This window comes from Epinephelus fuscoguttatus, linkage group LG1 (assembly GCF_011397635.1).
Source record: "Epinephelus fuscoguttatus linkage group LG1, E.fuscoguttatus.final_Chr_v1".
Lineage (NCBI taxonomy): Eukaryota > Metazoa > Chordata > Actinopteri > Perciformes > Serranidae > Epinephelus > Epinephelus fuscoguttatus.
The window spans coordinates 26,098,719-26,117,222 of NC_064752.1; the positions used below are offsets into that span (position 1 = coordinate 26,098,719).

Below are 18,504 nucleotides of genomic sequence, written 5' to 3' on the forward strand. Positions count from 1 at the left end.
AGGTTGATGTACAGTACAGACCAAAAGTTTGGACACACCTTCTCATTCAATGCGTTTTCTTTATTTTCATGACTATTCACATTGTAGATTCTCACTGAAGGCATCAAAACTATGAATGAACACATGTGGAGTTATGTACTTAACAAAAAAAGGTGAAATAACTGAAAACATGTTTTATATTCTAGTTTCTTCAAAATAGCCACCCTTTGCTCTGATTACTGCTTTGCACACTCTTGGCATTCTCTCCATGAGCTTCAAGAGGTAGTCACCTGAAATGGTTTCCACTTCACAGGTGTGCCTTATCAGGGTTAATTAGTGGAATTTCTTGCTTTATCAATGGGGTTGGGACCATCAGTTGTGTTGTGCAGAAGTCAGGTTAATACACAGCCGACAGCCCTATTGGACAACTGTTAAAATTCATATTATGGCAAGAACCAATCAGCTAACTAAAAAAAATGAGTGGCCATCATTACTTTAAGAAATGAAGGTCAGTCAGTCCGGAAAATTGCAAAAACTTTAAATGTGTCCCCAAGTGGAGTCGCAAAAACCATCAAGCGCTACAACAAACTGGCACACATGAGGACCGACCCAGGAAAGGAAGACCAAGAGTCACCTCTGCTTCTGAGGATAAGTTCATCCGAGTCACCAGCCTCAGAAATCGCAAGTTAACAGCAGCTCAGATCAGAGACCAGATGAATGCCACACAGAGTTCTAGCAGCAGACCCATCTCTAGAACAACTGTTAAGAGGAGACTACGCGAATCAGGCCTTCATGGTCAAATAGCTGCTAGGAAACCACTGCTAAGGAGAGGCAACAAGCAGAAGAGATTTGTTTGGGCCAAGAAACACAAGGAATGGACATTAGACCAGTGGAAATCTGTGCTTTGGTCTGATGAGTCCAAATTTGAGATCTTTGGTTCCAACTGTGTCTCTGTGAGACGCAGAAAAGGTGAACGGATGGATTCCACATGCCTGGTTCCCACTGTGAAGCATGGAGGAGGAGGTGTGATGGTGTGGGGGTGTTTTGCTGGTGACACTGTTGGGGATTTATTCAAAATTGAAGGCACACTGAACCAGCATGGCTACCACAGCATCCTGCAGCGACATGCCATCCCATCCGCTTGCTTAGTTGACGATCATTTATTTTTCAACAGGACAATGACCCCAAACACACCTCCAGGCTGTGTAAGGGCTATTTGACCAAGAAGGAGAGTGATGGAGTGCTGCGGCAGATGACCTGGCCTCCACAGTCACCGGACCTGAACCCAATCGAGATGGTTTGGGGTGAGCTGGACCGCAGAGTGAAGGCAAAGGGGCCAACAAGTGCTAAACACCTCTGGGAACTCCTTCAAGACTGTTGGAAAACCATTTCAGGTGACTACCTCTTGAAGCTCATCGAGAGAATGCCAATAGTGTGCAAAGCAGTAATCAGAGCAAAGGGTGGCTATTTTGAAGAAACTAGAATATAAAACATGTTTTCAGTTATTTCACCTTTTTTTGTTAAGTACATAACTCCACATGTGTTCACTCATAGTTTTGATGCCTTCAGTGAGAATCTACAATGTAAATAGTCATGAAAATAAAGAAAATGCATTGAATGAGAAGGTGTGTCCAAACTTTTGGCCTGTACTGTAGGTCAAAAAAAGAAAGAAATATTATAATATTCTGATTTTAATCCCTCCGAATTTCTAAGATCTAAGTGGTAAAATTATGAGAAGAAACTCACTCGTTTAGTGCCAGAAAGTCAGGAAATGTACTGTAATACATGACAGCATCTACACAGGGATGATGATGTGGTGGATGAATGGGTCAATCACAGTACTTTCACACAAGAAAGTGTGGTTTGTGTTCTGTGTGAGTGAACATTGGCTTATTATGCTTAGACTGAGTTGACACATTATTTTCAGATTTCAGGATGTGCTATATAAAGGTGCTGAATGCACACCGTTTTTATGTTTGTATTTTCTTGTAAATTTTCCCCTTAATTCTCAGAGAATATAGCTAGAGTTTTTATCTCCTAAATTTACAACATTAATCTCAGAAATTCTGAGTTGTTGTTTTTGTTTTTGTTTTTTTTATGGGAATATTACCTGACTCCCCTGCGCTCTGTATTTTTCTTTTTTTTCTACCATGGCCCTAATATGCCATCATACACTTTGATATGAATTTTGTTCTTAAAAGACTGTAACATCAGAAGATACACACTTTATTTCTTTAAATCAAACTGCTAAAGCCTATAAGCTGTAGCTGAATACGTAAAATGCAGTTTTGCTCACTGGTATGACCTTAAAAAACAATCACAGCAATCAAAAACAACCAACATGTTTGTTTTCATAGTGTTAATCACAAGATTTAAACATTACTTTCATTTCTGATCTTTCTGATTTATTTTTTGTTGCTAATTCATTAATAGTTTAGCTTCTAAAATGTAAAAGTTTGAGAAGAACTCTTTTAGAACTGTATTTTTACCATATATCTCCAAAATGAGAGATACATCAGCTGCGTCAAGAACTTTCCTCTGTTCACCATTCGGTTAAATCAGCAGCAGATATGAGTCACACTGCATAAATACATTTATAAATGTCCAACCTTATAAATTTAAAAGAAAAACCTAAATTACCTGTGGTGCTGTATGATTGTATGTAGACATCAGTCAGAGATGTTCAGGGGAAGGACTCAGAAATTTGGTGTGTTTTCACTGTTTTGCATTAAACCAACAGGAACTCAGACAAAGGAGTGGAGATTGCTTTCCTGGGTACACGCACCGGCCTGTCGAGGACTAACCTGTTTGTACCCGCCGATCAGCTCTCCAATCAGTGAGTCCCGCTGCTCAACGTCCCTCTAATCATTACTTACAGCACGAGGCGAGGCCGTGATTGTGCTTGATGAATCTAATCCTCCGCTCCTCGCCTCGCTTTCATTCCGTGTGCTTCCTCAGAGATTTCCTGACAGCGGAGGACAAGGAGGGTGTGTTTAATGCTGATCACTTCCCTCTGTGGTACAAGAGAGCCGCAGAGCAGGTCCCTGGCACATTTGTCTACTCCATCCCCTTCAGCACAGGTATGCAGATTAGAGATAATAGCTCAAGTGTGCAGTACAAAAAAGTTCCTTGATTCAGCACATAATCTGTCTGTGGCTATTAAATAATCTGCATTTTACGTCATAGAAGTCCATCTTAATATACTTTCAATTATGGAGTGCAGCATTACCCAAATTACTTTTTGGAAATTCGTCTAGTTACTTTAGTCATTGAGCATCTTACCATCTTAATCAGTCTCTCTCTATGTCCCTCTTTCTGCTATGGATTGTGGTTTTTACTGGTTTCCACTGATAGGATGTGCAGCACAGCTCACCTCCCTCACAGCTTTTATGCAGTTAATGTGGCCCACGTTCTGTCTGCTAGCCCGAATTCAGCTTCACTCTGCAGGACATTTACCACCTCTCCTCTGTTAATGGTGACTGCATCCACTCATAACCTGAAATGTCTTGTCACAGCAGCCATTCCAGAATTATGAGACCCATCTGGCTGTAGAAAGAGCTCTGACTGGACATTACTGTAATGTAATGAACTGGTACTGCGGTTTCCTTTAAACCTGCCAGCTGGAGCTGCTGAGTGAAGGGCACCATCTAGTGAACAGAAGGTGTAATGTGAACAAGTTTACTCTCTGCTCTTCCTCTCTAGCTTTAGAAAATAAGAGCGTGGTTTTAGCCAGCACAGCGATTCAGCTTCTTGATGACAGAAAGTCTCCAATTGTCGCAGGTAACAACCTCTAAATCACCTTTATACCATTATTATCTCCATGTTAATACTTATTTTTGAATATTGAGCGGTCTCTTATGTGCTTCTGCTCAGCTGTGGGGATCCAAATGAAGCTGGAGTTCTTTCAGAGGAAGTTTTGGACTGCCTGCAGACAGGTGACTAAACAACTACTACTGCAACATGTTGTACAATAAAATGACTCCCTGATCAGGTGTGAAGCTAAACTACTTGTGTTTTGTTGCTCAGTGTACAGCTCTGGATGGAAAATGTAGCATAAGCTGTGATAACGCAGTAAGTACAGTCACAAAACTCTAACTTTTAAAACTGAAAAAAAATTCAGGTTGTTTTTTTTAATATAACCTTTTTATTCTCCTTCTGACAGGACATTAACTGTTACCTCATCGACAACAACGGCTTCATTCTTGTCACAGAGGAGCAATCTCAGGTACTGTGTGCATGTTTACATCTATGAACAACACCTAAACACTCAAGTTGTCCTTAAAGGTCCAGTTTGTTGATTTAGGGAGATATATTGACAGAAATGGAATATAATACGTATGTTTCCTTTAGTGTTTAATTACCTTAAAATAAGCATTTTCACCGTAGTAAGCAGCCCCTCCATGACAAGAGCATCAGAACAACACTGATTTTTTTTTAACGTGAGACTGCTTTATTCAGTTATTTTACCGATTTAAATCACCAGATCCATTTCCATTTCCATCCTGAACGTCTAGATGATCACAGAAACAAGATGAGCATACATCAGCAGGTGCTGGGCTAGTGGCCCTTCCCCGACAGCTGAGCAGCCTCGGAGAAACATAAATTTGTAACATGAAACTTCTTAATTCAGTGTTTTTACCAGTTTAATCACCAGGGGTCTCATTTAGAATCACTGCGTAGTCACAAAGCAAGGCCTGAAAGAGGCGTACGCCACTTCCCACACAAAAGTTTTGATCTATAAAAACAGACTTGATGGGAAAAACTTTGACCCATGCTTATGAACATTTTGGAGACAGGAAATTGGTGACACAGATGGTGAGGTGGAAGCCTGATTGTAGATATTGTTAAATATTTTTTGGTGCACGTCTTTTTTGGCATTTTTAGTGTGGATCCTACGCACTGTTTTATAAATTAGACCGCTGGTCCATTAGTTTTGGAGAGGAAGAGTCCTCTGCGAATAACTCAGCTCCTGATAAAATCCTCCTGAACAATGAACATGGAAGTAATTCTAACCAGGAGAAGTCTCAGCCGGTTGCAATGTGCAATCCTCACAGCTAGATACCACTAAATCCCCCTAAATCTTACACACTGCTCCTTTAAATGTTTTCCCACTAGTCCTGAATATGTGTGTACAGCAGATCTTGAGGACAGTGAAGCTATGTTAAATGTCCATGTAACTGAGGAATGCCACTGTTTTATTGGAGCTGGTGATTGTATTTCCTGTTTGTTGTGTTTTATTACTGTTTAAACTTTTACTGCTGCTGTCTTGGTCAGGTCTCTATGGGGAAACAGATTTCCATCTCAAGGATCGTTTTAAGTTATATAAAGGTTGAATAAAACAAAATAAAAAAAGTCGAATGAAAGATAGAGGTCAGCATTAAAAGTCTATTGCATTTTGGACTTTAGAACATCCCACAGAGATTCAGTGATGTTTAGATCTGATTATATGACACACTGACTCCTATGAGATGGCTTCCTGTATTACAGCAGCTGTGAAATATATACCAGTTTCTCTGCTGATGCACTTTGTGTGTAAAGTTCTTAAACTAGAATAGTCTTTAAAGGAATACTTCAGCTGCAAAATGATCATTTGTTTATTAGTTAGTCACGCTGTGTTGCCTTGAATTTGTGAGGAAAACTTTTTTTCTCGCCTGCCTCCACACAAAGCCACAAGCATATTGATTTATTCATTGATTGGGGACCACGTTTAACAACAGCAAAACTTATCAAAACATCAGTTTATAAGCACTCACACAACTCGTGCAGTATAATCCAAGTCTCATTTATCCATTTTCTCAAAACCCTCACTGTTAAAAGCTGAACTGAAAGTGAAACTTATCTATGCTCTCTTCAAAGCCAAAGATGATGTCCACACAGTGTACGTACTAAGCTATGTGCCTGTGTGCTTTGACACAACTTCTCTCTCAGACAGGGCTCTTCTTTGGAGAGGTGGAGGGTGCTGTTATGAACAAACTCCTCCAAATGGGTTCCTTCAAAAGGTCTGAGACATGACATAACATTCCTCTACACGCAAGCACGTTGTTATAAATGTCACATTTGATGGTTATTACAACCTCTGCTGCGCTGCTTGTGTTGCAGGATCACGCTGTACGATTACCAGGCCCTTTGCAGAGAGTACAGCGGGAGCAGCGACGATGCACGCACTCTGTCAGATGTAAGACAGAACATCATCTGCTAGATTTAAAGATAGAGATCTTAGAGGCTGTAATTTTATCCACTGTGGTTCACTACGGTACATCTACATTTATATGACCTGAGGTAAATCTTCAGCACAGACCTCGAAACCTGTCTCAGAGTTTGTGGTCAACACAGTTTGCACTCAGGTGGAACATCAGTGCAGAGCGAAGTCTTAAAATAAAGTCTGACATTTAAACAACCTGAAACATTTTTCGTTTCAGATTCTAACATGATGTTCTTTTATCTCTCTTTCAGCCCTTCACTGTTGTTAAATGGCTCCTGACTGAACTTGTCATGTAAGAATAACACAAACATTTAAAAACTGTACATAACAAGTTACATGAAATATTGTACATACGTGGTAATTCTTTAGGGTGTATAGATTAATAGTAGTTTGTGTATGTTTTTGCAAACCACAAATACATTTAGACATTTCAAATTACATAGTATATGAGCCGACTTTTGTCGTCCGGGGGTGGAGGGGATGGTGGATGGTGCGACACCTGGAGGAGACACCCACCAGGCTGCAGACCACTGTCTGAGACAACAAAATGAGGTGTTTTTTAGTGTGTCGTCGCTGTGTTTCCAGGAACTTTTTTCATCACCAAAGGGGGGTCTTTTCTAGTGATCCATCACTGTTTTTCCACCGGGGATAGTGCCATGAAAGGCAGTTGTTTTTTACTGATATACCACTGCGTTTCCAGCCAGGATAGTGCCACTAAAATCTGTTTTTTAAAGCCCAAATGATGTTTTCCTAACCATGACTAAGTGTTACTTTGTGCGTAAGCCTAACCACATATTAAACAAATTATTCTTGAAATGTAAAGTTTTCGACGTATCTCCTGCATAATATTGTAAAATGTAACATAACCATGGTTCACAGACAAGTACAGTGCCAACATTTTATTTGTGGTGATGGGGTTGGTTATAAGGACATTTACATAGTAGTATTACATCCTATTACATCAGCTGTGTACTAATAATACTTCATGACTGTGCATTTCAACCAGTAACATGATTACATTAGTCAATAGTTACTTGATACCTAGTGGTGTGCTTAAACCGTATTAGAGAATTAATTTACACACTTTTAGAAAGACATTAGTCAACTATTAATTAATGTTCATCCTTGTGTTAACTGACATTCATTTGTTTAAATGTGATTTTTGTGTTTTTCTCTCCAGTTTCCTGCTTGAATTTAACCTGTACAGCTGGTGGAACGTGGATTTATCAGTGAAAGGTAACTGTAGCTGATGATAATTACAGGCGTGAATGTGTGAGAGGGTACAGGAAGGAGAACTGGAAACCTTCTCTGTGGTTTTGTTTACTTCTGCAGTTCAATTAAACTAACTTTGTCACACATTCAGCTCAGAGACCTCGGGGTAAAACTACGATGGTGCCGTGTGACACAGAGTACCCTGCCTTTGTCTCTGAGCGCACCATCAAAGAAACAACAGGCAACATCGAGTGTGACGGCTGTGTCAGGTACCGCTTCAGGCCGACTTATAAACACAGTGAATCATCTGATAATCACCGCCTTTGGCACAGTATCTATCCATGTTAAACAGCAGGTGTTCAGCCTGATACTGATCATATTATAACAGTTTAATTTTAGTCTCTGTCTCTGTTTGGGCTTCAGATCTTTTGTCATACAGCAGATTCCCAGCAGCAACCTCTTCATGGTTGTTGTGGACAATAAGTGTGACTGCAGCAGTTCTTCTCCAGTAACCATGGATCCCATCGAGATCATGTATATCCTTTATAGATAACAAAAAACATGTAGAAGCAGGAAGTAGATCATAAAAATATTTACGATTTTACGGGGATCATTTTTGACTTGCACCACTTAACTGTTACGTAAGCCTAGGCTAAATGAGTTGCTTGTATGTTGGTGAAGCTCTGATCTTATGAAAATGTTGTGTTAATTTGTTTACGCCCTTGACGCCTTTGAACACAACGAGTCATTAAAATGTGACAGACTGAAGTTTCAGAAGGACAGAAAGAAGCCCGAGTCATGTCATCCTTTCCACCCTGAGGTATGAGGATGTCTTTTGTCTGCATACAAGTGTGTGTGTGTCTACATGTACTGTAATACAGTGAGGGTGAAACAGTTTGGTTTACAAGACAGAGTATTAATCGACTAGCGGGAGTTTCCACTGGCTGTCTGTCAACCTCACAGTGATGGCAAAGCTCCAGGAAGTCACTGCTCCTGGCCAAGATATAGAAAATATTTAGAGGTGCACACAGGCAGATATTTTTACCTTTACAGAGCCAGGCTAGCTGTTTATCTCTACTTCCAGTCTTTGTGCTAAGCTAAGCTAAGCTAACTAGCTGCTGAAGCTTCATATTCATTGTACAAACGTTAAGACTGGTATCAGTCTCATCTAACTCTGGGCAAGAAAGCGTATAAGTGCATTTCCCAAAAGTTATTTTCTTAACCTCATCCTGTTCAACTGTGATGAAACAATAAACAAGTAACAAACATATGTACTTTGTCAGCATAGGCTGAGATTTCAGGGGGGAAGGAGGGGACAAATCACCCCTTTTTATATGTGTCCGCTTCATACTGTATGTGCGGCCTTAATAATCCCTCATTGTACAGGAAAACTGTGAACAATACAGTAACAGTTATTGCAGTAAGTTTATATTTAAACTGACAGATTCTGTTATAATTTTACCTTTCAGCTTCTTTATTCATCCTAATACGTTTGCCATCCTTGTGGTTTATTTAACAGTATTTGAGGTGTGTTTCTCATCAATTCCACTTTGAAATAAACTGGTTTAGATAAACTGTTGGCTTGTTTACAACCTTCACAAAAAAAACCCACTTTTGAAAGTAAGATAAATAAAAAGACTGCACTTGCGTAGCGTCTGTCTAATCTTCCGACCACTCAGAGCGCTTTTTACACCACGAGTCTCATTAACATATTCACACACTGGTAGCAGAGGCTACCATACAAGGTGTCACCTGCTACTCAGATTTGAACACACTCACACACTGACGGAACAGCCATCAAGAGCAATTTAGGGTTCAGTATAATTCAGGATAATTTGACATGCAAACTGGAGGAGCTGGGGATTGAAACGCGAATCTCCTGATTAGTGAATGATCACTTTTCCTCCTGAGCCACAGGAGGCTTGTTCATTTGTAAAGCTTTGATGCAGATGTTTCCACCCTACAAGTCATCCCTATTAACTCTGACCTCACATGATCTTGGTGCTGGTTCACAGAACAGGTTGTTGATTCACACTCCCTTAATCAGAACTGAACTAGGAAGAACATCATTCTCTTACAGTTCACCTTACACATGGAATAATCTGCAAAAGTCTTAAACTTGGACACTCTGCCACCTTTATGGCTGTTTAAATGCCTTATTTCTGATTTTGTTTTGATTAAGTGTAAATGCTTTTAACTATACGTCTACACCTTAGCATGTTTATCACTCGCTCGATCACGATTGATTGTTTTTAATGTCTTTACTCATGCTCAGCATCATTGAAAATGAGGGCCTCCCTAAATTGATTTGAAGACCCAACTTATTCACTTCACATCTATTAGCATCCACTACTGTCTTTCCTAGATGAAACCATACAGTATCTCCACCCTGTTAACATTCAGTATACCCTGAACAGCTCCATATGTTTCACAAATGACTGTGTCCTCTGCAGGAAAATGCCATGGAGTGCGGTTCAGCAACACGCCTCTGCGGTCCTCTAACAGCAGCTCTGCTCCCTCTGATAGCAGCGACCATCAGCAGGTGACCGTCAGCAGCAGCACTGGACATCAGTAAGGACTAAATCAACAAGAAGATGCTTATAAACACATAGAGAACATGGCCAATCAGAAATGAATTTGCTCATACCTCTGCAACAGGCAGCGCTCCACTAAGAAAAAAAAACCCTTTATCTGTAGCACTGAGACGCACATCCATTAATGCAGAAAACATAAGCGATGTGGTGCAGCGAGAGAGAATGAGAATAATGGGAGTGCTTGGTGACTTTGCTCAGAACATTGCAGATCACACCACTGACAGTTTGCCATATTGTCCTGAATGTGTGCTGAAATTAAATAAGAGAAAGAAATACAGCGTGTCACAGTAAAATACAAATGCCTAGGAGTGCAGGTATTTCTCGTCAAAGTTTAAAACAAGTCCTTTGTGCCAAGGATGATAGTGAGACATCACACGTGTTTGTTTCTTTGTTGTGAAGATAAAAAAGAAAGCTAATGTAAAAGTCTGCAGAATGTAAAATGCACTTTTGTCATACGTGAAACGAATGCAGAGCGGTCTGTATTTTTGGCAGTAAACTGCTAAAAACAGTGGACAGTGCCGTCATGGTTTACTTTCTTCAAACATTTTATTTCGTAACTAAATTCCTTTTGGTGTCTGTAATAATATGGATCATGTAAAATAGCCGAGAGACAATGGAAAATAATAACTTGCTTTATTCTGCCAGTTTCTCCTTGTTTTAAAGCAGAAGACATTTCAGACGAGCTAAAGATGCATGACGAAGAAGATCACAGAGTGTTATATTCATGTGTTCAGCCATAATTTGTCAAGGTGACCTCATACTCTTAACATCATGTTTAAGAAAGCTGATGAATAAATACAAAGACATATTTTTCCTTCCTTTATTCACCTCGTGTGTTATTTTCTCTCGTGTGTCTTGTCTCTGTGTGTGTGGTAAAATGTGTGGTGGGCTAAAGCATAAAGTGTATTTACAGTTGCAGTAAGCTGTAAATGCATATAAATTGTTTAATAATGTATAGTCACAGAAGTCTCAGACAAAATATATTCGGTTACAAAAAGTGGGATAAACATAATCAAGACAACACATTATAAACAAAACAAAAATTACAAACAGGAGTAAAGTGAAATCCTCAAGTTATATATCAGTAAAACTAAAATTTTACAATAATTCTTTACTGTTTCTAAAAAAAGCAACAACTATCAACAGTCAACTTATTTTAAGTAACCCTTGTCTAGTCTATCTTCTCTTTCTCTGTACAGTATAAAACCATTTCAGTGTTTCAGCACTTTGCTGTACATTACACCCCTCAGGTCTGATGAAGGTGGCTCATCAGCGATGTTGGCGTACACATGGTATGTGTCAGTCTGTGAAAATAAAGAAACCAACTGTAGCATTTATTAAAAAAAATATATGGAAAATGAATCCAATATTGTCCCTCACGTCAGACTTACATTCTCATTTTGAGCCTCTGGCTGTCTCTCTTCATCAGAACCTGAAAGACACAAAGTAAGATGGCTGCAAGATAAAAGTCTTCAGTCCGGCTGACTGGAATTGAGAATTTAATGGTCACAATATACTCTGACAGCATTATACTGTCAAACTCACAGAATAAACCAGCTGTAAAGAGAAACATTCTGTAGCATCTCCTCTCCCACAACATTTCACATGCAGAAAAGAATGTCAGACTGGAGCAAATGAGGTTAGCTTTGTCTCAGTGCAGTGGTGGTCTCCCACACGTGTGGTTTATTGTTTAATATGAGGCGCAAGCTTTGCGTGATTGTTCTGTGTAAGATCATGAGTCACACAATAGTTATTTTAGTAGCTGTTGTCAAGCAGCATAAAATATTTACTGGAAATTGCAAATGGTTTTTGAGACTCAAGTCAGAATGTGTGTGTGTAGGACAACTGTGTGGCCAGTCATAACCCAGATGGAGAGTAGTGTTAGTTCAGACAGAGCACAGAGACTGTACTCGCTTTAGCTGACGGCTATCATCTGTTTCATTCGTGCTTCATCACCAGAGGCTTCTTCATTAGCTGTCTGGCTTTCAGCACGGACCTTATAACCTGACACTTCTCACTGATATTCTGCTGTTGATTCATGCCAGTGGCGATTGTTGCTGCTGCTCCTTTTAAACAACGTCTGGCAAGTTCCTTGACTGGTGTCTCTGACTGATAGAGTAGCTTTTTGGTGTTTAATTGCCTCTCAAACTGAGCAAATCTTAAGATGCAATAATTTTGAAAATGCAATGCTTTTGCTCAAATACATTTATAATCAGAGTAAAAACATGCAGGGAGTGTTTTAGATCACTTCAGTGTCTGATTTTCTCAGACAAACACATAAACACACTTCTCACCTGTTCTTTTAATCCAGAGAATTGCAGAAACCAGGATGATGACACCCGCAGTTACTCCAAAACCAGCCACAGCTACTACAATATTCCATATCCACATTTCTGCTTTGAACCAACAGAAGCATCAGTCTCACTTCTCACAACATTAAAAAAGCAGGAAGACATTGTGCATAACTACAGTGTGTCAATCACCAGTACCACTGCACACTGGATATATAAGTGGGAAGCAAGTTATTGCTTTGTTGTTGATATAACTAAATTCAAATTTAGAAACTTGAGAATTGAAATTATCCTATTTGTATTACTTAACTTTCCACTACAATGACATGCAGTGTGTGTCTACTAAAGATGAGAGTGAAACCACTTTCAACTAAATGTAAAATCTTTGCTTTTTCTCAACATTTTGCACAAACGACTTCACACCTAATATTCAACCGCCAATGTCTAAAGGAAGCTGGTTGTAAAATTTTGCTCAGCTCAAGCTTATTTTTGCAAAATGTGTAAAATTTCCAAAAGAAAAGCCTACATACTACTGCACAGTGTGTTAGGAATGTTTATGTTTTATGTAAATATCAGAAAATGAAGTCATACCCGATAAAGTGCACAGCCACAAACATTTAAACATTTAAAAATATCCACAGTGATGTATGTTGGCATTTTCATGCAGTAATGCAGTCAGTCATGCAGTAAATCTACCTGTTGTTTGATTGCCAGATGCTGGATTCAAAGGAGTCATACTGGTGGCTGTTTCTTGAAGGCACAAAATCATATTAACATTAAAACTATATTTTGTCTGCCTTTACACTTTAGACACAAATATTAAGCAGCAAATCTCTGCTCAATCACTTGATTTTACTTGTACATTATGGGCTAACATCTGCACAAACTTGCACACTAAGTGAACCATTCCTGACATGCTTTGTAAAGTGATTCAGTGTGTGTATATATTGTGGCTATACATCAACTTTTTCAAAAGATTCAGTGAGACTAATTGAAAAACTGATAAGTTACGTCACCTGATGCTGGTTTCACTGATGTAGGGGAAGTGGAAGTATCAGTGTTACTGGGCATACCAGCAGTTAAAACTGGTGAATCAACAAACATTTCAAAATACTGAATACACTGAAACATGTATAATTTGTGAATAACTAATGTCACAGTTACACTTGTTATTTTTTTACCTGATGTTTGTTTTACAGAGGTTACAGGAGTGGAAGCATGAATCCTGCTGTCAGTCAGACCTGGTAAATGAAAAGACAAACACCCCTTCAGATTTTCAATCTAAGAGATACTGAAGTGTGATATAATAACGTTCTGGACTGCTACCTTTATAAATAAATTGTCCTACCTGTGCTCATACTTAATGTTGGCATTATCGGGGGCATGCTTGATTCTTTTTCCACAACATCTACAATAAGAGGAGATGGGTTTGGACTGATTTCCAGTGTGTACAAATAAACAAATATTTAACTTTGTGGAGCAGCCTTGTTATTTGTACACAGTGACAAATACTTGCAGACTTGACCACACACACGTTTAATTAACAACATGCTAAAATAATATGTGTGTCATCTGGTGTCAGTTTGTAATCCATATTTTAAAGGAAATATAATCATCTATCATTGCTTATAATGACAATAGTACAATATTAAAACAATATTCTGATGTCAAACTAACAAAAAGCATATCTGTATTACCTCCGCCCACAGGTGGCATTTTAATGAAAAAAGAGGTTGTTAAATGAGTGTTTCTGTCTTTGTTTTGTTCCACAGCACTTTTCTTGAATGGAAATACATTAATATCAGTAGATGGGAGGAACAGTTACTCACTGTATATTGTGATGGAGGCTGTGTCACTGTGTGGAGATGGAGAATCTCTCTCTCCAACCTTTACAGTGTAGAAACATTTCACTTTAACCTCAGCAGGTGAACTCTGATATGCCATCCTCAGCAGCTCAATTCCTGTCAATGTTGTCTCACAAGAGAGGACTTTGGGAGAAGCTCGCCCCACAGTGTAGAAATAACACTGAGACACAGAAACAGATGATGGAGTCTGACAGTTCAGTGTGACTGTCTCTGTCTCTGTGATCACCGCTGGATACACTGTCAGTTTAGGTGGAAGAAGAGCTGAAAACATAAGCATATGTTGTATGAAATAAGAGTAAAAAAAACTTTCTGACAATAAATTTATGATGGTTGAGGATGCTCTTTTGAAAACCTTCTTAATCCCAACCTCCTCTGTTGTTTGCACCATGTTGTTAAAAGTCCATAACAGCAGTGTTCACTCACTTCGTATAGTGACTGAGGCCGCCTCGCTGTCAGGAGAGTGAGACTTTACATAGTAGAAACATTTCACTTTAACCTCAGCAGGTGAACTCTGGTATGCCATCTTCAGCAGCTCAGTTCCTGTCAGAGTCACCAGACATGAGAAGACTCTGACAGTTCCTCCACTTAAAGTGTAGAAATAACACTGAGACACAGAAACAGATGATGGAGTCTGACAGTTCAGTGTGACTGTTTCTGTCTCTGTGATCACCGCTGGATACACTGTCAGTTTAGGTGGAAGAAGAGCTGAAAGTTTAGAGGTAAACATATGTTACATGAAATACTATGATAATATGATAATGATAATATAATGAAAAATTGTGATTGAATGTAGAGGTAGTAGAGAGAAATAGACTATAAGGCTAACCTGTGTGTAAATACAGTCACATGAATAACAGGCTACTAGTCCGTACCCATTGGTAGCTTTGTCACCTTCTACCTATGCCAATCCTCAATGCCTATGTGCAGTTTCACATAGATTGACCACGTCAGTGAGTAGAAAAACGTGGGACAGACAGAATGACTGACTGACACTTTCAGTGATTATGTACAGCATACCACACCATGACTTAGTCATATCAAAAATTAGAAAAACAACATTCGGCCACAGGGGGAGCCACAGAGATCGGTCGCATTTTAGCCATTTTTAAGCATTTTTCTGTTGTTATAGCGCCACCCAGTTGCCAATTAGAGTTAAATTTCTCCAGTCACCTTGAAGCGTCCTGTTCTACATATCTACCAGGTTTAGTAAAAATCGACATGGCAGTTAGGCCTAGATAAGAAATTAGCTCTCTAGCGCCCCCATTTTGTTTGATGGGGTAAATAATGGAGGGGTTCCCTCAGATTATGAGTGGTCATATGCCTACAAAGTTGCGTGGCGATCAGTGAAACCCTTGAGATGTTATACACCTTTATGTGATGAGCCACGCCCTCCGCAATATTCATTGCCTTATAGAAGCTCAGTTTTAGTAAGCTTTCCAACTTTTGCCAAGAGGGAACTTTAGATATTGGTCCTTAGATTATGTTCACTGAGTTTCATGCAGATCGGTCAAACTTCCTAGGAAGAGATCAATTTTAAGTGTTTTTTCAAAAAAATTCAAAATGGCGGAAAATCTATATAACTGGAAGTTATGGGTTCTTCAGGCAAATTTGTTCCTCATGAGGAGAGGCATCTCTGTGCAAAGTTTCATGTCTCTGTATGACATACGGGGCATGAGATATGCCCATTCAAAGTTTGCGATTTCAATTGGTTGCTATAGCGCCCCCCTTTGGCCAATTGATGTAATATTGCTTCACTCGCATCCTCCCATGACCCTCTACCACTGTGCCAAATTTCACATGGATTGACCAAGTCAGTGAGGAGAAAAACATGGAACAGACACACAGACAGACACACCCACAGAGTTTTCGTCGTTATATAGTAAGATAAGATTGAACTGCATGGGCAGCCTTGTTATTTGTACACAGTGACAAATACTTGCAGACTTGACCACACACATTTTTAATTAACATCATGCTAAAATAATATGTGTGTCATCTGATGTCAGTTTGTAATCCATATTTTAAAGGAAATGTAATCATCTATCGTTGCTTATAATGACAATAGCACAATATTAAAACAATATTCTGATATCAAACTAACAAAAAACACATCTATATCACCTCCACTTACCACATTTTAATGAAAATAGAGGTTGTTAAATGAGTGTTTCTGTCTTTGTTTTGTTCCACAGCACTTTTCTTGAATGGAAATACATTAATATCAGTAGATTGGAGGAACAGTTACTCACTGTGTATGGTGATGGAGGCTGTGTCACTGTGTGGAGAATCTCTCTCTCCAACCTTTACAGAATAATAACATTTCACTTTAACCTCAGCAGGTGAACTCAGACGTGCCATATTCAGCAGCTCAGTTCCTGTCAGAGTCGTCTCACAAGAGAGGACTTTGGGAAGAGCTTGCCCCACAGTGTAGAAATGACACTGAGACACAGAAACAGATGATGGAGTCTGACAGTTCAGTGTGACTGTTTCTGTCTCTGTGATCACCGCTGGATTCACCGTCAGTCTGAGTAGAAGAGATGCTGAAAATATAAGCATAGGTTGAATGAAATAACTGAAAATTGATTTTTTCAAAAAATGGAAAAAAAAACTTCTGACAATAAATTTATGATGATAGAGGATGTCTTTTGAAAATATACTTAAACCTATCCACCATATTCAGAGCCATTTTGTTGTTTGTACCATGTTGTTAAAAGTCCATAACAGCAGTGTTCACTCACTTCGTATAGTGACTGAGGCCGCCTCGCTGTCAGGAGAGCGAGACTTTACATAGTAGAAACATTTCACTTTAACCTCAGCAGGTGAACTCTGGTGTGCCATCTTCAGCAGCTCACTTCCTGTCAGTGTCGCCAGACATGAGAAGACTCTGACAATTCCTCCTTGTAAAGTGTAGAAATAACACTGAGACACAGAAACAGATGATGGAGCCTGACAGTTCAGTGTGACTGTTTCTGTCTCTGTGATCACCGCTGGATACACTGTCAGTGTAGGTGGAAGAAGAGCTGAAAACATAAGCATATGTTGTATGAAATAAGAGTAAAAAAAACTTTCTGACAATAAATTTATGATGGTTGAGGATGCCCTTTTGAAAACCTTCTTAATCCCAACCTCCTCTGTTGTTTGCACCATGTTGTTAAAAGTCCATAATAGCAGAGTTCACTCACTTCGTATAGTGACTGAGGCCGCCTCGCTGTCAGGAGATTGAGACTTTACATAGTAGGCACATTTCACTTTAACCTCAGCAGGTGAACTCTGGTGTGCCATCTCCAGCAGCTCAGTTCCTGTCAGTGTCTTCAGACATGAAAAGACTCTGACAGTTCCTCCACTTAAAGTGAGGAAATAACACTGAGACACAGAAACAGATGATGGAGTCTGACAGTTCAGTGTGACTGTTTCTGTCTCTGTGATCACCGCTGGATTCACTGTCAGTTTAGGTGGAAGAAGAGCTGAAAGTTTAGAGGTAAACATATGTTACATGGAATACTATGATAATATGATAATGATAATATAATGAAAAATTGTGATTGAATGTAGAGGTAGTAGAGAGAAATAGACTATAAGGCTAACCCGTGTGTAAATACAGTCACATCATGAATAACAGGCTATAACTTCCCTCACAGTGAGAATAGCACAGCTAGACATGACAGACAACAGATAAGAGACTGACCTTGTGATTTGATCTCATAAAAGAAATCTGTTGGAAATATGTTGACAAGGTAAAGAGACGTAATAATAACACATAATGACTTTAACAACATGTAGAAAGATAAAAACTCCACTCAATGCTTATGTAGGGGTCATTAAGATCAAGCTATATTTTATTTGTCCCAATCGAGAGATTACTCTTTATTTCGTAAACAACTTCATTAATAAACAGCACAAGCAATCACAGCATGTATAGCATAAAATCCTCAACCATGAAAACTATAAAACATAAGTGTAGTACAATATGCAACAATATCAAATTATCATGTCTGCAAGTGTGAAGCCAATATTAATAATGAAAAAAATATATAGGAAGTTTAACTTACACATAAACAGCAGACAGACAAACAGCAGGCGTCTGGCCATGATAAAGCTGAGTACTAAGACTGTTCAGATAGAAGACACTTGGATGTCTGACTACATGTACTTAAGTGTCATTTGCTGCTTTCAGGAAAACCACAGCGAGCATCAGACATAGATCACATTAACAGACAGGCCACAGAAACACTCGTGACATCCTTTTAAAGTACCTAGTATATGTGCTTTATTTAGATTGAATCTACCACATTGGAGGTACAGTTCAAACGTGTGCAGCTGAGGCGGGTGGGTGGAAATTTATTGGGTTAGGGTTAGGGTTG

At 39.2% G+C, this 18,504-nt stretch overlaps 2 protein-coding genes across 2 annotated transcripts in view; one reads left to right on the forward strand and one right to left on the reverse strand.

The window, feature by feature from the left end:
• cacna2d3 (calcium channel, voltage dependent, alpha2/delta subunit 3) overlaps positions 1–10,807 on the forward strand; it is a 47,581-nt gene extending 36,774 nt beyond the window's left edge. Inside the window, exons 26-39 of the mRNA XM_049588230.1 lie at positions 2,720–2,815; positions 2,938–3,059; positions 3,682–3,759; positions 3,853–3,914; positions 4,006–4,050; positions 4,142–4,204; positions 5,908–5,978; positions 6,079–6,154; positions 6,433–6,473; positions 7,362–7,417; positions 7,545–7,662; positions 7,817–7,929; positions 8,131–8,213; positions 9,847–10,807. Coding sequence (XP_049444187.1) covers positions 2,720–2,815; positions 2,938–3,059; positions 3,682–3,759; positions 3,853–3,914; positions 4,006–4,050; positions 4,142–4,204; positions 5,908–5,978; positions 6,079–6,154; positions 6,433–6,473; positions 7,362–7,417; positions 7,545–7,662; positions 7,817–7,929; positions 8,131–8,213; positions 9,847–9,939 — 1,117 coding nt within the window. The 3' untranslated portion in view covers positions 9,940–10,807. The remainder of the gene's footprint in view (positions 1–2,719; positions 2,816–2,937; positions 3,060–3,681; positions 3,760–3,852; positions 3,915–4,005; positions 4,051–4,141; positions 4,205–5,907; positions 5,979–6,078; positions 6,155–6,432; positions 6,474–7,361; positions 7,418–7,544; positions 7,663–7,816; positions 7,930–8,130; positions 8,214–9,846) is intronic.
• A 110-nt stretch (positions 10,808–10,917) lies between these two features.
• LOC125895954 (uncharacterized) lies at positions 10,918–18,256 on the reverse strand. Its single transcript, XM_049588219.1, has 14 exons — positions 18,193–18,256; positions 17,829–17,855; positions 17,326–17,607; positions 16,882–17,163; positions 16,393–16,683; positions 14,567–14,848; positions 14,108–14,404; positions 13,627–13,686; positions 13,460–13,519; positions 13,295–13,363; positions 12,975–13,028; positions 12,282–12,380; positions 11,379–11,419; positions 10,918–11,291 (listed from the first exon to the last, which is right to left on the reverse strand). The coding sequence occupies exons 1-14, from the start codon at positions 18,230–18,232 to the stop codon at positions 11,199–11,201; spliced, it is 1,977 nt and encodes a 658-aa protein (XP_049444176.1). The 5' UTR covers positions 18,233–18,256; the 3' UTR covers positions 10,918–11,198.
• Positions 18,257–18,504: the final 248 nt, after the last annotated feature.